Raw genomic sequence first — 16,431 nt, 5'->3', positions numbered from 1 at the left:
ATGCTGACCCATGAATAGACAGGCTGACAGATTAAAGGAAGAAAAACAAAAGTCCAGTTATAGATCCATGTACGTATGGAACTTTAGTGTATGATTAAAGTAGTGACTCAAGTCACTAGAGCAAAGAGGGACTTTTTAGTAAAGTTTTGTTTTTGCCATCTAAATTCTTCATTCTTCTGAAATTCCTTTTCATATACAGTGTGAATTGAGTTCATCTTTTTCCTTATAGGTAAGCCTTTGTCCCCCACTGAGCTTGTATGCCACCTCTGTCATATATATACTAACTTTTTTTTTTTTTGAGACAGGGTCTCTCTCTCTGTTGCCCAGGCTGGAGTGCAGTGGCGTGATCTTGGCTCACTGCAGCCTCCGCCTCCTGGGTTCAAGCAATTCTCCCACCTCAGCCTCCCAAGTAGCTGGGATTACAGGGGCATCCCACCACACCCAGCTAATTTTTGCATTTGTAGAAGAGACGGGTTTCACCATGTTGGCCAGGCTGGTCTCGAACTCCTGACTTCAGGTGACCCACCCGCCTCGGCCTCCCAAAGTGCTGGGATTACAGGCGTGAGCCACCGCGCCCGGCCTATACTGACATTTAATATCTTTGTCCTGCAGGTTCAGAACTCTATTCTGTTCCATTGGCCACTTTCTGTAATCCTGTACCAAAGCCATACTACCTTAACAGCAATCTTTCTCATTAATTCCTGGTGCCTGGTAGGGCCGCAGCACCTCCTAGCTGTTTTGTAACTATGTAGTTCTAACAAGAGTAGAAACAGAAAGGGAACCACCAGGAGTGGGAACAGGAGCTGGAGCAGGGCTTGAGAGTAGGGAACATGCAGGCGGAGCCTGATGGCCCACGCCTGTAATCCCAGCACTTTGGGAGGCTGAGCTGGGAGGATCGCTTGAGCCTAGGAGTTCCAGACCAGCCTGGGCAACATGACAAAACCCCGTCTCTACAAAAAATTAGCTGGGCATGGTGGCATGTGCCTGTAGTCCCAGCTACTTAGCTGGCTGAGGTGGGAGGATCGCTTGAGCCCAGGAAGTTGAGGTTGCAATGGACTATGATTGCACCACTGCACTCCAGCTGGGGCAACAGAGTAAGACTCTGTCTCAAAAATAAAATAAATAAAATAAAATAAAATAAAATAAAATAAAATAATAAAATAAAACATTTTACAAAAGAGTAGGGAATATGTAGAAGGAGCAAGGGATAGGAAGTAGGCAACGGGGACAAGGAGCAGGGAATAGGAAGAAGAAGTAAGGGAGCAAGAGGCAGGAAGAACAGGGGCGAGCCACAACACAAAGGGGACTCCTGTGGCTGCGGGAGTCCCTGAGGGACTCACTCAAGGTCCCATCACATCCTTTCCTATAGAAAGTCAGGAAGCCCTTTCTGGGCTCCTCCCTGAGCCCCTTCCAAGGATGCACCCCCCCATCTCGTAGAGTGCAGACTTCTATCCCTCAAAGGGCCTGGAGGGACAGAGGCCATGCCCCGAGGACCAGTGTAGCATGACCATATGTCCCTTGGCTAGGACATGCTATGATCCCCAAGTCTCAAAGACTCAGAACACTATGGACTGGGGACAAAATTTGCTGTGACAGGCTGAAGTTGGGAACATAGTATTGTGGGGCAGGGGTTCTTCGTGGGGAGAATGCCCCAGGGATGGGGACTTTTTGTTCCAGGGTGGTGCAGAGGGAGACCTGAGGGTGAGGAGTCCACACAGGGTGGGGACAGGTTGGCTGGCCTGCCGTTAGGAATCCCTAAAGGGAACCTCTCCTCATGGTGTTGCCACAGTTGTTGTGGGTGGGCGTGTAGAAGGATCTAACCACATTGCTCTTTATTTTCAGGTGCTTCTATGAGCCACAGGTTCAGGACTCCACTAGGAAACTGGATTGTCTGTGAGGGGGAAAAGAGAGAGGGACACTGGGACTGAGGAGCATTTATGGCATAAAGAACTGGGATCTTAGTATCACATCAGTAGCTTTTGTAGACCTACCCCATTCCTTCAGGCAGAGCAGGGTCAGGAGCTTGTATTTTGGTGAGGAGACTGGTGTGGGGGAGAAATGGATATTAAATTATTGGTACTAATCATACACATTATTTCCAATATTGTATATTATCGTGCCTAATATCAAACATTGTTTGCAATATTATAAATAATCACTACTAAAGTTATAAGTTAAGTTATAGTAATCATAACTACTCCTAGTAACTAATGCTTGTAAGTGCTATATGCCTAGCACTGTTCCAAGTACTTCACATATACAATCTCATTTAATATGGACATTGTCTCTATGAGTTAGGCCTTCTTTTTATCCCTGTCTTACAGATGCAGGAACTGAGGCTGAGAGAGGTAATATGATTTATTCAAGGACACAGAGCTAAGACATGGCAGGGGCAGGATTTGAATGCAGACAATCTGGCTCCAGGGTTCCTGCTTTTTTTTTTTTTTTTTTTTTTTTGAGACGGAGTCTGGCTCTGTCGCCCAGGCTGGAGTGCAGTGGCTTGATCTCAGCTCACTGCAAGCTCCACCTCCCAGGTTCGTGCCATTCTCCTGCCTCAGCCTCTCGAGTAGCTGGGACTACAGGCGCCCACCACCATACTCGGCTAATTTTTTTTTTTTTTTTTTGGTATTTTTAGTAGAGACAGGGTTTCACCTTGTTAGCCAGGATGGTCTCGATCTCCTGACCTCGTGATCTACCCACCTTGGCCTCCCAAATTGCTGGGATTACAGGCGTGAGCCACCATGCCCGGCATTTTTTTTTTTTTTTTTGAGACAGTCTTGCTCTATCCCCCAGGCTGGGGTGCAGTGGCGTGATCTCAGCTCCCTGCAACTTCCGACTCCTGGATTCAAGCGATTCTTGTGCCTCAGCCTCCCAAGTAACTGGGACCACAGGCATGCGCCACCACAACTGGCTAATTTTTGTATATTTAGTAGAGATGGAAACCATGTTGGCCAGGCTCGTCTTGAACTCCTGACCTCGTGATCCGCCCGCCTTGGCCTCCCAAAGTGCTAGTATTACAGGCGTCAGCCACCATGACTGTCCCATTTCCTGTGTTTTGAACCCCCAAAAATATCCAAGGGGCAAAGACACCCCGTAAACATCCTCCAACCCCACCACAGACCTCTGAAGGATTCTGGGCCAGGACTGTGACGCCCATGTTTAAACATGGCGAGAAGGACTGAGGCTCAGGTGAGAGAAGGACTCGCCCCCAGGCTCCCCACTGAGCTGGGTCCCATGCTGAATACCACACGTGGCTGTGACCCCTACAAGCTTCCTCTAAGCTGTCACAGAGTCTCTCCCAAACAGAGATTCACCCACAGACACCCCGAATGCTGGGGATGGAGGATGCTCACTTGACCTATTTTAACGGATGTTCTACAAGAGCAATGGCGGATGTAATGAGCCCAGGGTTACGGATCCTGCCAGGAGCTCATGCCAGGTCTCTGGGGGAGGTAGCCTCGTCTGCTGTTCTGGACTCTGTGTCCCCTGAGACCTTTTCTGGTCTCCGGTCCTCCCTGTCCATTGTGCATTGCACTTGGCGAAGGGCTGACCTGCAGGGTAGACAGGTCGGCAGGAGAACGACCTCCACACTGGGTTCCATCCTTCCCCTGCTACTTCACCTTCCCCCTAGGGCTTGGAAGAGCTGAGGACTTAGGAAATGGGCCCTGAGGCCAGGGAGCAGCTTAAGAGTGCAGGTAGCTGACACTAAGGTTTGGCGAATTGCCAGGAGTGGTCAGACTCTTGCAGGCAGCTGAGGGAACATTGACAAGGTCACCAGGGATGAACCAGGGCTCGGGCCCTTACCTTACAGTTGTGCCCATCAGCAAAGGCTGCGGTTGGCCCCCTTCGGTGGACAAGGTTCGGACTCTCCGAGGGCGTAACCAAGGTGTAGATGTTGATGTAGAAATTGTTGTTGCGTGCGCATTCCCTGCTCAAGTGGCTGAGTACTGTGTGTTCAAAATCTGCCCATTCCCATCCGGGACATAATTTGGGCCGTGGGGTAACCTCCCAGGAGTGTAAAAGGCTCTGGGACAGGACCACAGAAGATCCAGGGGGCTGTGCTTGGTGACCTAGAATGCCCTGGAGGAGACCTGGGTTCTTATTGGTAACAGCAGTGGGTACTCTGATGAGAGGGAATTTGGGGGTCCTTTTCTTTACCAAAGGAGATATATTGGGGCCCTTTTCAAGCAGGTTCAGGTCAGGAGGACACAGGTGCTCCATTGAGTGTTTGCACCAGTCTGAAATTCTAGTTCCCAAGGGCCTCACTTGAGTCAAGACCTTTGGAGTATGAGGGGCAGGAGCCAGGGACTGGACCCCGCTGTGGGAGCAGGAAGGCCTCAGAGGGGAGTATTTGGAGGTTCTCTCACTCAGTTTTTCTAGAGGATGATTCAGAAAGGTGAGGGTCGAGTCTAGAGACCCTAGTTTGGGTGAGGGGACAGTTGGGTTGAGGGAGGTGTGTGGAGGGTATGGGCCAGCATATCTGGCTGGTCTTAATTTTGAACCCTACCTGCATTTCATTGCTGTCAGTATTTCCTTCCAAGTTGGTCAGAGGAGTGAGGGGAGAAGTAGGGGAGGGAGGATGGCAGAGCTTGGGGATTTTTAGCTCATACCTTCTCTCCATCCCACCTCTCCTCTGCCCCAAACAGCCCCTTCCAAGGAATGTCCTGCAGCCATGGCTGGGGAGCCAGGGCCACTCCTTCTTCCCAAGTCCCCAGCTGGGTTACTGTGGGACTCTGGGTGCCCTGGGTCCCCTTTCACTCAAGTCAGACTCATGGTACAAAACCTGAGGGTGGGGACAGTAACACCCACGTGTTTGGATGGGGCATCCTCACTGGACAACATCAGGACTGTGCTTGAGGCAATGACAGTCATTTGCCAATTGGTAGGGCATTTGTCAATGACTCTGTCAGCTGGCAAGATGTGTGAATGGGGAATTTCCAATAAGGCAGTGATTTGTCAGCTGTGGGATAATTTATAACTAGAAAGCTCTGGGCAAATAGCAATTAGGAATCAGTATAGGAAAATGTTTTAAAGTATTGACTGGAGAAATTATTCAGAGGTTACGGTTGATAATGCGGGTTCAGTGACCATTACTGCTGTTGCAGATCATCAGTGCTAATGCCAGTGTTGAGAATTACTACCAGTATGTCAGAATTTAAGTAAAAAACCCAACATTTGGCATCCCTCATCCCCACTGGTCCCAGGGTGCTCACACCAGGTCATCAGCAACATGGGTTTGTTCAAAGGCACTACACGGAAACAGTGTCTGCTGGGTGGTAACTCTTTATTTCATTGTCCGGAAGAAAGATGGGAGTGGGAACAGGGTGGACACTGTGCAGGCTTCAGCTTCCACTGCGGGTAGGATTCAGGCTATCTGGGACCGCAGGGACTGCCAGGTGCACAGCCCTGGCTCCCGAGGCAGGCAGGCAAGGTGACGGGACTGGAAGCCCTTCTCAGAGCCTTGGAGGAGCTGGTCTGTCCACAAGCAATGAGTGCCACTCTGCAGTTTGCAGGGGATGGACAAACAGGGAAACACCTGGAAGGGAGGAGGGAAACATCTCTGAGGGCTTCTCCCTGCCTCCCCCGTGGAGCAGAACTTCCTCTCCTCAGCTTTCAACACTGAGCCGCTGGGGAGACTTGCTCTCACCCCACCTAAGTACATACCCCAGGACAGCCCCTCCCATTGAGGGAAATGTTACTAGTTCCTGCAAGGTAACAGTAAGCCAGTAAATCAGTGTCCTGGAATGGTGGCTGGGGAATAGGCCCTGGGGGTCAGTCAGGCAGGTCGCCTGTGGAATTGTCCCAAAGGACAGGGAAAAACTGGCAGTAGTAAGGGGCCCCACCCGGTTGGCAGCTAAGGAGTTTAAGCACAGGAATAGCCAGTGGGGCTCCAAGATAGTCATTGGGCTCAGAGGCCATCAGGAGCCATCAGGGAACAGGCTTGGACTAGCCAGGAGGTCAGTGTAACACCCTCTGGTGTCTGGAATAGTCAGAGCTGCAGGGCAACAAGCAGATGTGCTAAGGAAGGGTCAGTGGGATTAGGGAACAGCACTTTGGGTTCTTGGAGAACATTCTGGGGAACCAAGAAACAATCCCAGGGGCTCAGGAACCGGGAGTGGGGTTACAGAATAGTCACAAGGGAGAATTAGAGGGACCAGGGAGGGACAGGCGATCATACGGTATTGGACACAGGGCAAGGGAGCAGCCAGAATTTGTAAGGGAGCAGTCTCGGGCTTGGGGAAATAGCAAGAGAGATCAGGGACAGCCCTTAGGGTTGGGGAGCAGCCACAGGGACACAGAATAGCCAGAGGGAGCAAGAAACAAGCCCACGATTTAGGGAATGGCCCTGGGAAGGATCTCCCGTTGGAGGTCGGGGTCCAGGCACTCACTGTGCATTCCTCACAGCCAACAGTGTAGGTCTTGGTGAAGCCCCGGCGCTGAGCTAAGCTCAGGCTGTTCCAGGGAGCCACGAAACTGCAGGTGGTGATGTGCAAGAGTCCGTCCTGCAGTTTTCCTAAGGAGAAAGGAGGGGGAACCGACAAGCAGCTTGTGATTGGCTGAGCCGCCAGGCTGGCAAAAGCCCGGCCTTCTGATAGGCTGAAATTGGGGTAGTCCCCATTTCCAGTGGGACCATTCCCATCAGAGCCTCGCCCCCTCGTGGTTGCTAGGCCGCGCCCCAGGGACTGGTTGGCGTGGCACAGGGCGCGGGGACGGTGCCTCACCAGCAATGAGAAACTCCTCGCTGCGGTTGTGGGACCTGTGGAAGTATCCGCAGACACTCTCCATGGCGGGGGTGTAGACGAACCGGATGTCAGCGGCATCCCCTAAGGCTTGGAACCCTTTATACATCTGTTGATGGATGAGGGGAAGTGTCTCTTTTACTGACATAATCCTCCCACTCCAGGTTCTTCCCTGAAGTCATTTAGCATCCCAAGATCACAGCCAACTTTCTCGCACCAACCAGTGTCCAGAAGTTTCTGTTTTGACCAGGAGGAAGATGTCAGAAAACGCTGGGAAAGAGGCGGGGGCAGGGGATACCTTGGTCATCTTGATCTCATAACGCTGGTATAAGGTGGTCTGGTTGACTTCTGGTGTCCCCACGAACTTGGCCCTGATGACTGCAGGAGAGGAGGGAAATATGAGTCAAATGGACTGCATGAGCCAATAAAAATAAGATCATCATCATCATCATCATCATCATCATCATCATCATCATCATACCAGCAAAGCGCATACATAAATAGGGGTTATTGGATGCCAGACAGCACACAAAGTGATTTACACATTTGTTCATTGATTCATCTGTATGTTGAGTGTCTCTCTTTGCCAGGCACTGCTTAAGCCATTTTCATACATTGATTTGTTCATTTACTCCTCAAATATTTGGGAGTGCCCACTGTGTGCCAGACATTGTTCTGGGTGTTAGGGACACAACAGTGAACAAAACACAGAAATCCCTTTCCTTGTGGAGTTCACATTCTAGCCAGGAGGAGACAGGCTAACAACGAACAAAATAAGGATATGGAATGTTAGACATTAAGTATAATGGGGAATTACAGACCTGGGTAAGGGGCTGACAAAGATTCTTTGCTTGACCAAACTTTACTCAGGCTCCTGAACCTTCTCCTAGGCCCATCTGTGCACTTCCTTGTAAAATCCAGTTTTAGCCAAGAGCTTTGCTAAGTCAGTTTAGCAAGAACCCCTATCCTCTATATCTGATCATCCTCAATCTCTGATCATCCTCAATACCTGATCATCCTTGCTATCTGACTGGGTTCTTCATCTTCCACCATCCCCCAGGTGATGTCTGATTCCCCTTGGCCTGCCTTCAGCAAGAATCCTGTTAGGTCGGTTTAGCCAGAATCCCCCTTACCCCTGATGTTTCTTCTTAGTAATTTCCACCCACAGACCCTCACACTACTCCTTAGCTACACATTCCCACTGGCCCATGCTATATTTAGTGTTGAGCCCAATCTCTCCCCTGCCGACTGCAAGATCCCATTGCAGTGGTTCCTATACCCATCACCATGGTCCTGAATATGGTCTTCCTTACCGTGCTATAACAAGTATCACTGAATATTTTTCTCTTTAACAGGAGATCAGGAGTACTAAGGGGCAGGGGTTAAAATTTTAAACAGGATGGCCAGGGAAGGCCATCCTGAGAAGGTGACGTTTGAGGCAGCCACCCATGTGGATACCTGGGGGCAAAGTGTACCAGGCAGAGGGAGCAGCCAGCACGCAGGTCCTGTGGTGGGCTTGGGCACGGAGTACTCAAGGAAGTGTGAGGATACCAGTGTGGCTAAAGCAGAGGAAGTGCAGGGGCGAGTGGAATCATTCTAGAGGTAAGTGCCATGGTGAGCCCCACTGGACTGAAAGGGAAACCAAGGCAGAGTGTGTGGGCTGAGTGGGGTGAGGACTCACCGAGGTCAGAATTGCAGAAGGCCGTCTGTGGGTGGGGTGGGACACAGGTGCAGGCCCTGCTGGGGGCTATCAGCCACAGCAACAACAGGATGCCGGAAGCCAGGGGCTCAAAGGGGGCCATGGTGGGTTCTGTGGGGAAGGGGGATGTCAGGCAGGCCCCGGCCCAGCTGATCTGCTGACCTGGGCAGGTCATCCATCCCATCTTGCCCCGGGGCAGCCTATGGGATGGATTAGGGGGCTGGATTTGGGCTTGAGGGGTTGGTAAGCTTGGGGATTTTAAGGGGATTGGGGAGCGCAGAGGAATTTAGGGTTTAGAGAGTTGGGAGAGTTTAAATTATTGAGGGACTGAGTGAGTTGCGGGGTTATGGGGTTGTGGCACTTGGGGGAGAAGGGGGCTGAGGAAGTTTGAGGAATGAGGGGGTTGGGGAATTCTGGAGGTTGAGGAGTTTGGGGGTGAGGAATTTGGGATTGGGGGCTGGAGGAGTTTGGAGGAGGCAGAGTTTAGGGGTTGTGTATATTAAGAGATATAAGAGGCTGGGGGAATTTAGGGAGGTTGAGGAATTTGGAGGAGGTTGGGGGTTTAGGGAGCTGGGGGAGTTTGGAGGTTGAAGGGGTTGGGGGAATTTGGGGGCTTAAGGCAATGGGGATACTTGAGGAATTTGAGGGCAAAAGAAGTTTGGGAGCTGGGAAACTGGGGATTGGGGAGCTGGGGGAGTTTAGGGAGCTGCAGGGGTTAGCGGTGGGTATTTAGGGGGTGATGAGGGAAATTGCGGGATGAAGGAATTTGCGGGGGGATTTGGAAAGCATTTGTGATATTAGGGGGTCATGGGTTTGGGGGAGTTGGGGACAGATGTCAGGGGTTCTAGGGAGTTTGGAGCCTCAGGGTTGGGAAAGCGGTTCCAGCCTCCGACCCTCTTCCCCGTAGACTAGCCCAGGGTCCTGGTACCCGCAGGCCAAGCTGAGTAGACAGGCATCTGGCACGGGAGTGCACGGGCCTGGTGGCCAGCACCCAAGCTGCAGCCCAGCTCCGGTCCCTGCTGGCCCACCCCGGGCCCTGCTTACCTCTGGTGTCTCTCTGGGCGCTGGATCTGCGGCGATGGCGGCAGGGCCTGAGCGCTAGAGGATAAATGTCCACGCTAGGGGCGGGGGTGGCAGCGGGTGCGGAAACCACAGGCCTCCAGGCTTCCTGGATGCATTACTCATCCACCCACCATCAGTGCAGAAGCCAAGGGGCGGGCCGACGAAAGGAGATACACCCTCCTCCTCTCCCGCCCCCCTCCTCTCCCTCTCCCTGGGCCTCGCCCGGGCCAGCCCCCTCCCCCACCTCCACGTCAGTCACTATTCCTTCCAAGCCGCCTCAGCGGAGAGCTTAGAGGCCGCATTTCCCCCGGCCCAGTCCCCTAAAGTCTCCAGAATCTATCCAATCACCCACATCCCCCAAGCTCCCTATGGCTCAAACCCAAATTAGTTCAGCCCTTCAACATTTATTGTGCATCTACTGTGTGCCAAGCACACAAAAATCCCTTGTTTTGTATGTCTGACATGCTGGTGAGGGGTGGCAGAGAGGAAACAAATTAAGTAGCAGCAGTGGAGGGAGATAAGGCAGGTGAATGGGGAGGAATACAAAATGGGGAAACTGAGGCACGGAGCGGTTAAGTGACTTACCCAGGATCACAGAGTCAATACATGGCAGAACTGAGACTGGAACTCAGGTGGCCAGGAGCCAAAGCCAGGGTCTCAAATAACAGGCAAATAGCCGGCATTTATATAGCACCGACTGCATACCAGGCACTCAGCATAGTTTATCTCACTCAAAGCTCACAACAAATCTCTTAGATGGGTACCGGTTATTATTCCCATTTTACAGATGAGGAAATATGGGGCGTAGAGGAACTGAAGAATTTTCCCAAGATCACAGGGCATGGCCGGGATTCAAACGGAGGCTATCTGGCACCAGGATTGTAACTCAGGAGTGACACCGTCCTAGCAAGCAGGGAATGGTGCGGGTGAATGAATGAGCATTGGGAAGGGGTGGCCATGAATGATGGTGAAAGAAGCAAGTGAGTGGGTCAGTAGAAAACTAATCCCCACCCCATCCTGCCCTGCCCCTTCCCCACAGACCTGTACCCCTGGTGGGGGGTGGGGTGGGGCAATCCTTGCCCACCAGCTTTTTGACAATGCAGGAATCTTCCCTGGGGTTCTGATTAACATCCTTAATTCGAGGAGGATAGATCGATAATAATAATGGTAGTGATGATGGCAGCCACTTATTGAGCACTTTCTGTGTACTATGTGCTAAAGTGTTTGTATAAATTATCTCATTCACTCACCATACTCCCTTGCTAATTAAGTTTGATTAACTCAGGGATGTTAGCCCAATAACAAGAACACAACAAAAACTACCAGCAGCCCTTACGGAGTGCTTACTGCGTATCCAGCACTATTCTGGCTGGGAGGAATTTGAGGGATGAGAAATTGCCTAATGGGTACAATGTACACTATTTGGTTGATGGGGACACTAAAAGCCCAGACTTCACCACTACATAATATATCCATGTCACAAAACTGCAGCTGTACCCTCTAAATCTAATTTTTTTTTTTTTTTTTTTTTGACAGAGTCTTGCTCTGTCACCCAGGCTGGAGTGCAGTGGCGCGATCTCAGCTCACTGCAACCTCCGCCTCCGGGGTTCAAGAGATTCTCCTGTCTCAGCCTCCTGAGTAGCTGGGATTACAGCCACACCACCACCACCCCCAGCTAATTCTTGTAGTTTTAGTAGAGACGGGGGTTTCACCATATTGGTCAGGCTGATCTCGAACTCCTGACCTCAGGTGATCCACCTGCCTCGAACTCCCAAAGTGTTGGGATTACAGGCATGAGCCACCACACCTGGCCTTCTAAATCTTTTTTTTTTTAGACAGAGTTTCGATCTTGTTTCCCAGGCTGGAGTGCAATGGCAAGATCTTGGCTCACTGCAACTTCCACCTCCTGGGTTCAAGCAATTCTCCTGCCTCAGCCTCCTCAGTAGCTGGGATTACAGGCACACGCCACCACACCTGGCTAATTTTTGTATTTTTAGTAGAGACGGGGTTTCACCATGTTGGCCAGGCTGGTCTCAAACTCCTGACCTTGGGTGATCCACCCACCTCAGCCTCCCAAAGTGCTGGGATTACATGAGTGAGCTACGGGACCCAGCCTAAATCTATTTTTTAAGAAAGCACTTGGCCGGGCATGGTGGCTCACACCTGTAATCCCAGCACTTTGGGAGGCTGAGGCAGGCAGATCGCCTGAGCTCAGGAGTTCAAGACCAGTCTGGGCAACATGGTGAAACCCTGTCTCTATTAAAAAAAAAAAAAAGCACTGTTCTAAAGTCTTTTTACAGACATTATCTCATTTAGTCAATCCCGATTGCCTCTTTGTTCATTAATGTTAGTTAAGGAAGAGATGTTAAGCCAATAATAACAACAGTACCCAACACTTCTTGAGGATCGAGGCTTACTGTGTGCTCAATACCATGTAGAGCCTTTTTCCCAAAATAACTAACTTATTTCTCACAATATCCCCGTGAGTTAGATATAGCTCATGTTCTCATTATACAGATGAGGAAACTTAGACACAAAAGGGCTGAGTGACCTACCCAGGAATGAGAATGAAGAAATGGCTCTGTTGCGGGGTGGCGGTGGTGGGGGGGGGGACAAAAACAGAGAGGAAGGGAAGTAAACCAAAAAAATCTGTAGGAGCTGATTGTGAAAGTGGGACAGTGAGAGTGAATGAGACGGGGCTGAGTAACCTGGTGCCTCCGAGGGAGAAGTGAGGGCAGGGGAAGTACTGCCTTGGCCCCTCGTTGACTCTGGTTCTGACGCCAACTCTTTGAAACCTGAGTCAGCACAGAGTTTTGCCGACTGTTTACATGAGGAGTCGTATGGATCCGGTTATTGTGCAGTTTTGAAATGGAGAGTGGGAGGGGTGTTCATGGAGGGGTGTGTGACCATCTGGGGAGCTGGATGGGTGTGGGGGCCCATGGGGGTCCAGGAGGCATGTGCAAAGTGGACACCTGACAATGCCCACAGCATACCAGGTGCTTGGGCCTCATTGTGCTCTTTGTGCAGATGGGGAAACTGAGGCTCAGAGAGGGGTTGTGTCCTTCATGGCCTTAGGAAGAAGAAAGGCCAAAATTCAGACCTAGGGCTTTCCAGGAGCTCCCAGAGTCAGAGTTCAAAGCACTCTGCATGCACACATGTACGGGCACACACACATATACAGAGCGTTGTGTTCAGGCTCAGGTCCAGAGGAAACAAGGACAGTTAACGAAAAGAGGCACCTAGAAACCTCAGGGTTGTTGGGGGAGGTATGGGTGTGTACGCACAGCTCTCTGGTGTGTTGTGTGTCCATTCCTAAGAGTCAAGCATGTGCCTGTGTGTTTTGTGTGTTACTTCTGGGAGTTGTCTACCAACCTCGGCAAAGCAGATCTGGGTTGCATATGTAACTGTGAGTGCATTATGCACTTCTGTGTGCTGTGCGCACGCCTGGGTGGTACTGTATGCATCCGCCTCGGCATCGTTTCCCTGGCCCGCTGCCCAGAGATGCCCCAAACCCCGGTCCCAACATCGTGCCTCTCAGCCCACCTCATAATGACGCCAGTCATTTGGGAAATGAGGAAGGGGGCGGTGCAGAGGGAGGCCTTAAGGTCAATCGGTCACCCTGAGTCTGCGGGCTTCCTGTGCCTGTCGGGAACTGGGAACCACCACCGCCCCAGCAGCCCCTCCGGGAATGCCATCTCTCTACCTTGTCAGCGAGAGGGAGGGCCACCAGAGGGGCACTGTGCAGCTGTGCTGTGGGGGTGGGGGTGGGGGAAGCGGGGAGCCTAGGGCCATCCAAGCTAGTTTCCTCTACCCCATCCGGGAGTGGGGTAGACCTGAGGTATCCCTCTCGCCTGAATGTGTGACTGTATGTGTGTTGGGGTGGGAGTGCCCAGGAATGTTTTCTGCAAACTGAGTTGTGGGTGTCTCTGGTTGTGTGTAGCCTCTCTGTATTGTATATGTGGCAAGGCATGTTGTGTGTGTGTCTAGATATACTTTTTGTATGCCCAGGAATGTGGCATGGGTCTCTTACGGGTCCCAGTGGTGATGTGAATACCTACAAGTGCATACACCTCTGTGTGTTGTGTAGGGCCTTATTTGCTGTGCATTTGCCTAGGGGTGTTTTATGTGTGCCTGTGTGTTGAGTATGTGCCCGGTTCTGTGGAGTGTGCCTGTGGAGTTGTGTGTCTCTTGATTGCATGGGTAATCTTTTGTGTTGTGTGTGTTCCCCTGATGGTGATGTGGGTTTGGGTGAGGGGAGGGAACCTGGGTGTGTGCCCAAGTATTGATCGTGTGCCTAAGGGTGTCCAGTGTGTGCTGCCCAGGAGTGCTGGCTGCTGACCCACGCTGTGGGCACCTGGCTGGCTGAATGACTGTGTGGGTGTCTGTGCTGCCCCAGAGCTCATGTGCTTTGAGCCTGTGTTGGCCGTCAGTCTCAATGTGCACTGGCATCTCTGGGTTTGGCGATATACATCTGAGTTCCAAGGGCTCATGCCTCTCAATAGTTTATGTGTGCAGGTGAGGCTTACATACAAGGTTTGGCTGAGAGGTTCAGTCACTACATGCTCACCACCACTCCCCACCCCCCCACCCCCACCCCCACACACACGCACTGGCACTCACTTGCCTCACTATCATCCATCCACTGTAAAAACAAACTTTCTTCTTACCGGAACAGTCCCCCACGCTCATACCATGCCTCTGCCCGGGAAAGCAGGGGCGGGACGTCTGGAACTTGGTGGTGGGGTGGAGTGAGGGACAGACAGACAGGGCTCTGGGTTCAATTCTGGGCCTGGAGGTGGAGACACTGTGTGACCCCCAGCTGCTGCCTGCCTGTCTGTGACCCGTGTGTCCTGGGAAGTGGCTCATAATGCAGTTCCCACTGGCTGGGATCCCCTCAGTGCCACCCCACCCCTGGAGGTCACCCTTTCTGCCCTGACCATGTCTCCTCTGCCTTTTCCCCACCAGCTCAGCAGTACAACATACCCTGTGGTTGTGAAGATGGGGCACGCACACTCTGGGATGGGCAAGGTGAGTCTCTGGCTGGGCTGTGCATAGGTAGACGTGTATTTGTGCAATGCACACCAGTCATTCTGTGTGATTGCGTGTCCTGGGGTGTCGTTATCTATTTATCAAGTTGGTGCAAAAGTAATTGCGGGTTTTGCCAGTTCTTATGGTAAAAAACCACAATTACTTTTGCACCAACCTAATAGATTTTTGTTTTCTCACATTCAGCTGACCTCATTGACCCCTTTTTCCTCCTGCATTCAGCCAATTTTGTGTGTCCTGTTATTTTGCTTCTGTCTCCAGCATTGTGTCTGTGTGTACATGCATGCCTGTGCCGAACACACATGATGTGGTGTGATCTTTTATGTTCCAAAGTCTTGGGGTCCTGTGTGCTTTACATCCATCTGATTTTGTCTCTGTGTACGTAGAAAGTAGACTTGTAATTTGTGTCCGAGTTTCTGTATCTTAGCATGTTGTGTGTACAATTGATTTTGTGTCTGGATGCCTATATTAGTATATTGTGTATACACAGTTTTTTTCACAGCTTTAGTGAGAGATAATTCACATACCCTACAACTCACCCATTTAAAGTAGACAATTCAATACATTTTGGTATGCTCAGTATTCTACACACCCAACTTTGTGCCTGTGTGCTCACGTACAAAACAGGAGACCCACAGTCGTGCCTGCTTGAGCGCCTTGGCATGTCCACCTAATTTTTGTGTACTCGCCTCACCTGTGTGTCATGTGTACATGTTCCCCCACGCACCCCCACTCCCCACAGCTGCCCTATCCTGACCAGGCCCTGATCCTTGCCCTCACGTCCACAGGTCAAGGTTGACAACCAGCATGACTTCCAGGACATCGCAAGTGTCGTGGCACTCACCAAGACGTATGCCACTGCCGAGCCCTTCATCGATGCCAAATATGACGTGCGTGTCCAGAAGATTGGGCAGAACTACAAGGCCTACATGTGAGTGGAGAGACCAAGGCCCTGAGAGGGATCCCCTGCCTTGCCTCATGCAGCCGAGGCACCCCTGAGCTTCTGTCCCCTTGTTCCCCAGGAGGACGTCAGTGTCAGGGAACTGGAAGACCAACACTGGCTCTGCGATGCTGGAGCAGATCGCCATGTCTGACAGGTGGGCAGCCTGAACTCAGGGTGTGAGGGGAAGAGGGGGGTGGGAGCACGGCAGCTCAGGTGAGAGACTGACAGGCTTCCCTGCCCTTTGCCTTGGCAGATACAAGCTGTGGGTGGACACGTGCTCGGAGATTTTTGGGGGACTGGACATCTGCGCAGTGGAAGCACTACATGGCAAGGACGGAAGGGATCACATCATTGAGGTATGAGCACCCAGGGGTAGGTGGGGCAGAGGGAGGAACAGATGCCAGGCAGCAGCAGTGCAAACTGAAGCACTCCATGGCACAGAGGTCCTCAGCCAACAGCAATGTGCTTAGTACACTGTAAGGTGCCTGGCAAACTTTCGAAGGGGCCATCCCTTGCAATGGCAGAACACTAGACTGAACTTGCACGTCCCTGATGACTAGCAAAACCCTTATTAGATTGTTTAGTGCTCTGCGAATCGAGACATCTTGGTGAATGGCGAGGCACTTAGTAACCTTTAAAGTATTCTGCGAACTGGACCAACAGCAAAGCATTTTGGAAAGGACAAAGCGCCTAGAAAACCATGAAGCAGGGATCGGCAAACATTTTCTGTAAAGGAGCAGACGGTACATATTTTAGGCTTTGTAGGCCACGTAGCCTCTGCTGTAACTACTCAACTCTGCAAAAGCAGCCATAGACGATATGTTAAAAAAATAAGTGTGGCTGTGTTCCAATAAAACTTTGTTTATGGACATTGAAATTTAAATTTCATGCCATTTTCGCATGTTATAAAATCTTTCGATTTTTTTCAACTGTTACAAAAT

General features: G+C 51.2%; 2 protein-coding genes across 4 annotated transcripts in view; one reads left to right on the top strand and one right to left on the bottom strand.

Annotated features, from left to right (window-relative positions):
* The window catches only part of SYN1 (synapsin I), a 47,848-nt gene that overhangs the window by 27,777 nt on the left and 3,640 nt on the right, over positions 1 to 16,431 (top strand). For both annotated transcript variants that reach the window (XM_054471518.2, XM_054471517.2), the window contains exons 6-9: positions 14,467 to 14,529; positions 15,336 to 15,478; positions 15,570 to 15,644; positions 15,744 to 15,846. In XM_054471518.2, the coding sequence (XP_054327493.1) occupies positions 14,467 to 14,529; positions 15,336 to 15,478; positions 15,570 to 15,644; positions 15,744 to 15,846 (384 nt within the window). The remainder of the gene's footprint in view (positions 1 to 14,466; positions 14,530 to 15,335; positions 15,479 to 15,569; positions 15,645 to 15,743; positions 15,847 to 16,431) is intronic.
* TIMP1 (TIMP metallopeptidase inhibitor 1) lies at positions 5,268 to 9,666 on the bottom strand. Of its 2 annotated transcripts, XM_054471522.2 has the most exons (6): positions 9,484 to 9,666; positions 8,422 to 8,550; positions 7,039 to 7,118; positions 6,723 to 6,849; positions 6,390 to 6,514; positions 5,268 to 5,536 (listed from the first exon to the last, which is right to left on the bottom strand). In XM_054471522.2, the coding sequence occupies exons 2-6, from the start codon at positions 8,540 to 8,542 to the stop codon at positions 5,366 to 5,368; spliced, it is 624 nt and encodes a 207-aa protein (XP_054327497.1). In that variant the 5' UTR covers positions 8,543 to 8,550; positions 9,484 to 9,666; the 3' UTR covers positions 5,268 to 5,365. The 2 variants fall into 2 exon arrangements, with proteins under 2 accessions (XP_054327497.1, XP_063516270.1); XM_063660200.1 differs by lacking the exons at positions 5,268 to 5,536; positions 8,422 to 8,550; positions 9,484 to 9,666 and having other exon boundaries at positions 5,550 to 6,849; positions 7,039 to 7,120.

Source organism: Pongo pygmaeus, chromosome X, assembly GCF_028885625.2.
Source record: "Pongo pygmaeus isolate AG05252 chromosome X, NHGRI_mPonPyg2-v2.0_pri, whole genome shotgun sequence".
Classification (NCBI taxonomy): Eukaryota; Metazoa; Chordata; class Mammalia; order Primates; family Hominidae; genus Pongo; species Pongo pygmaeus.
Note: the sequence above shows the minus strand (reverse complement) of the source record. Positions and strands in the feature narration are given on the sequence as shown.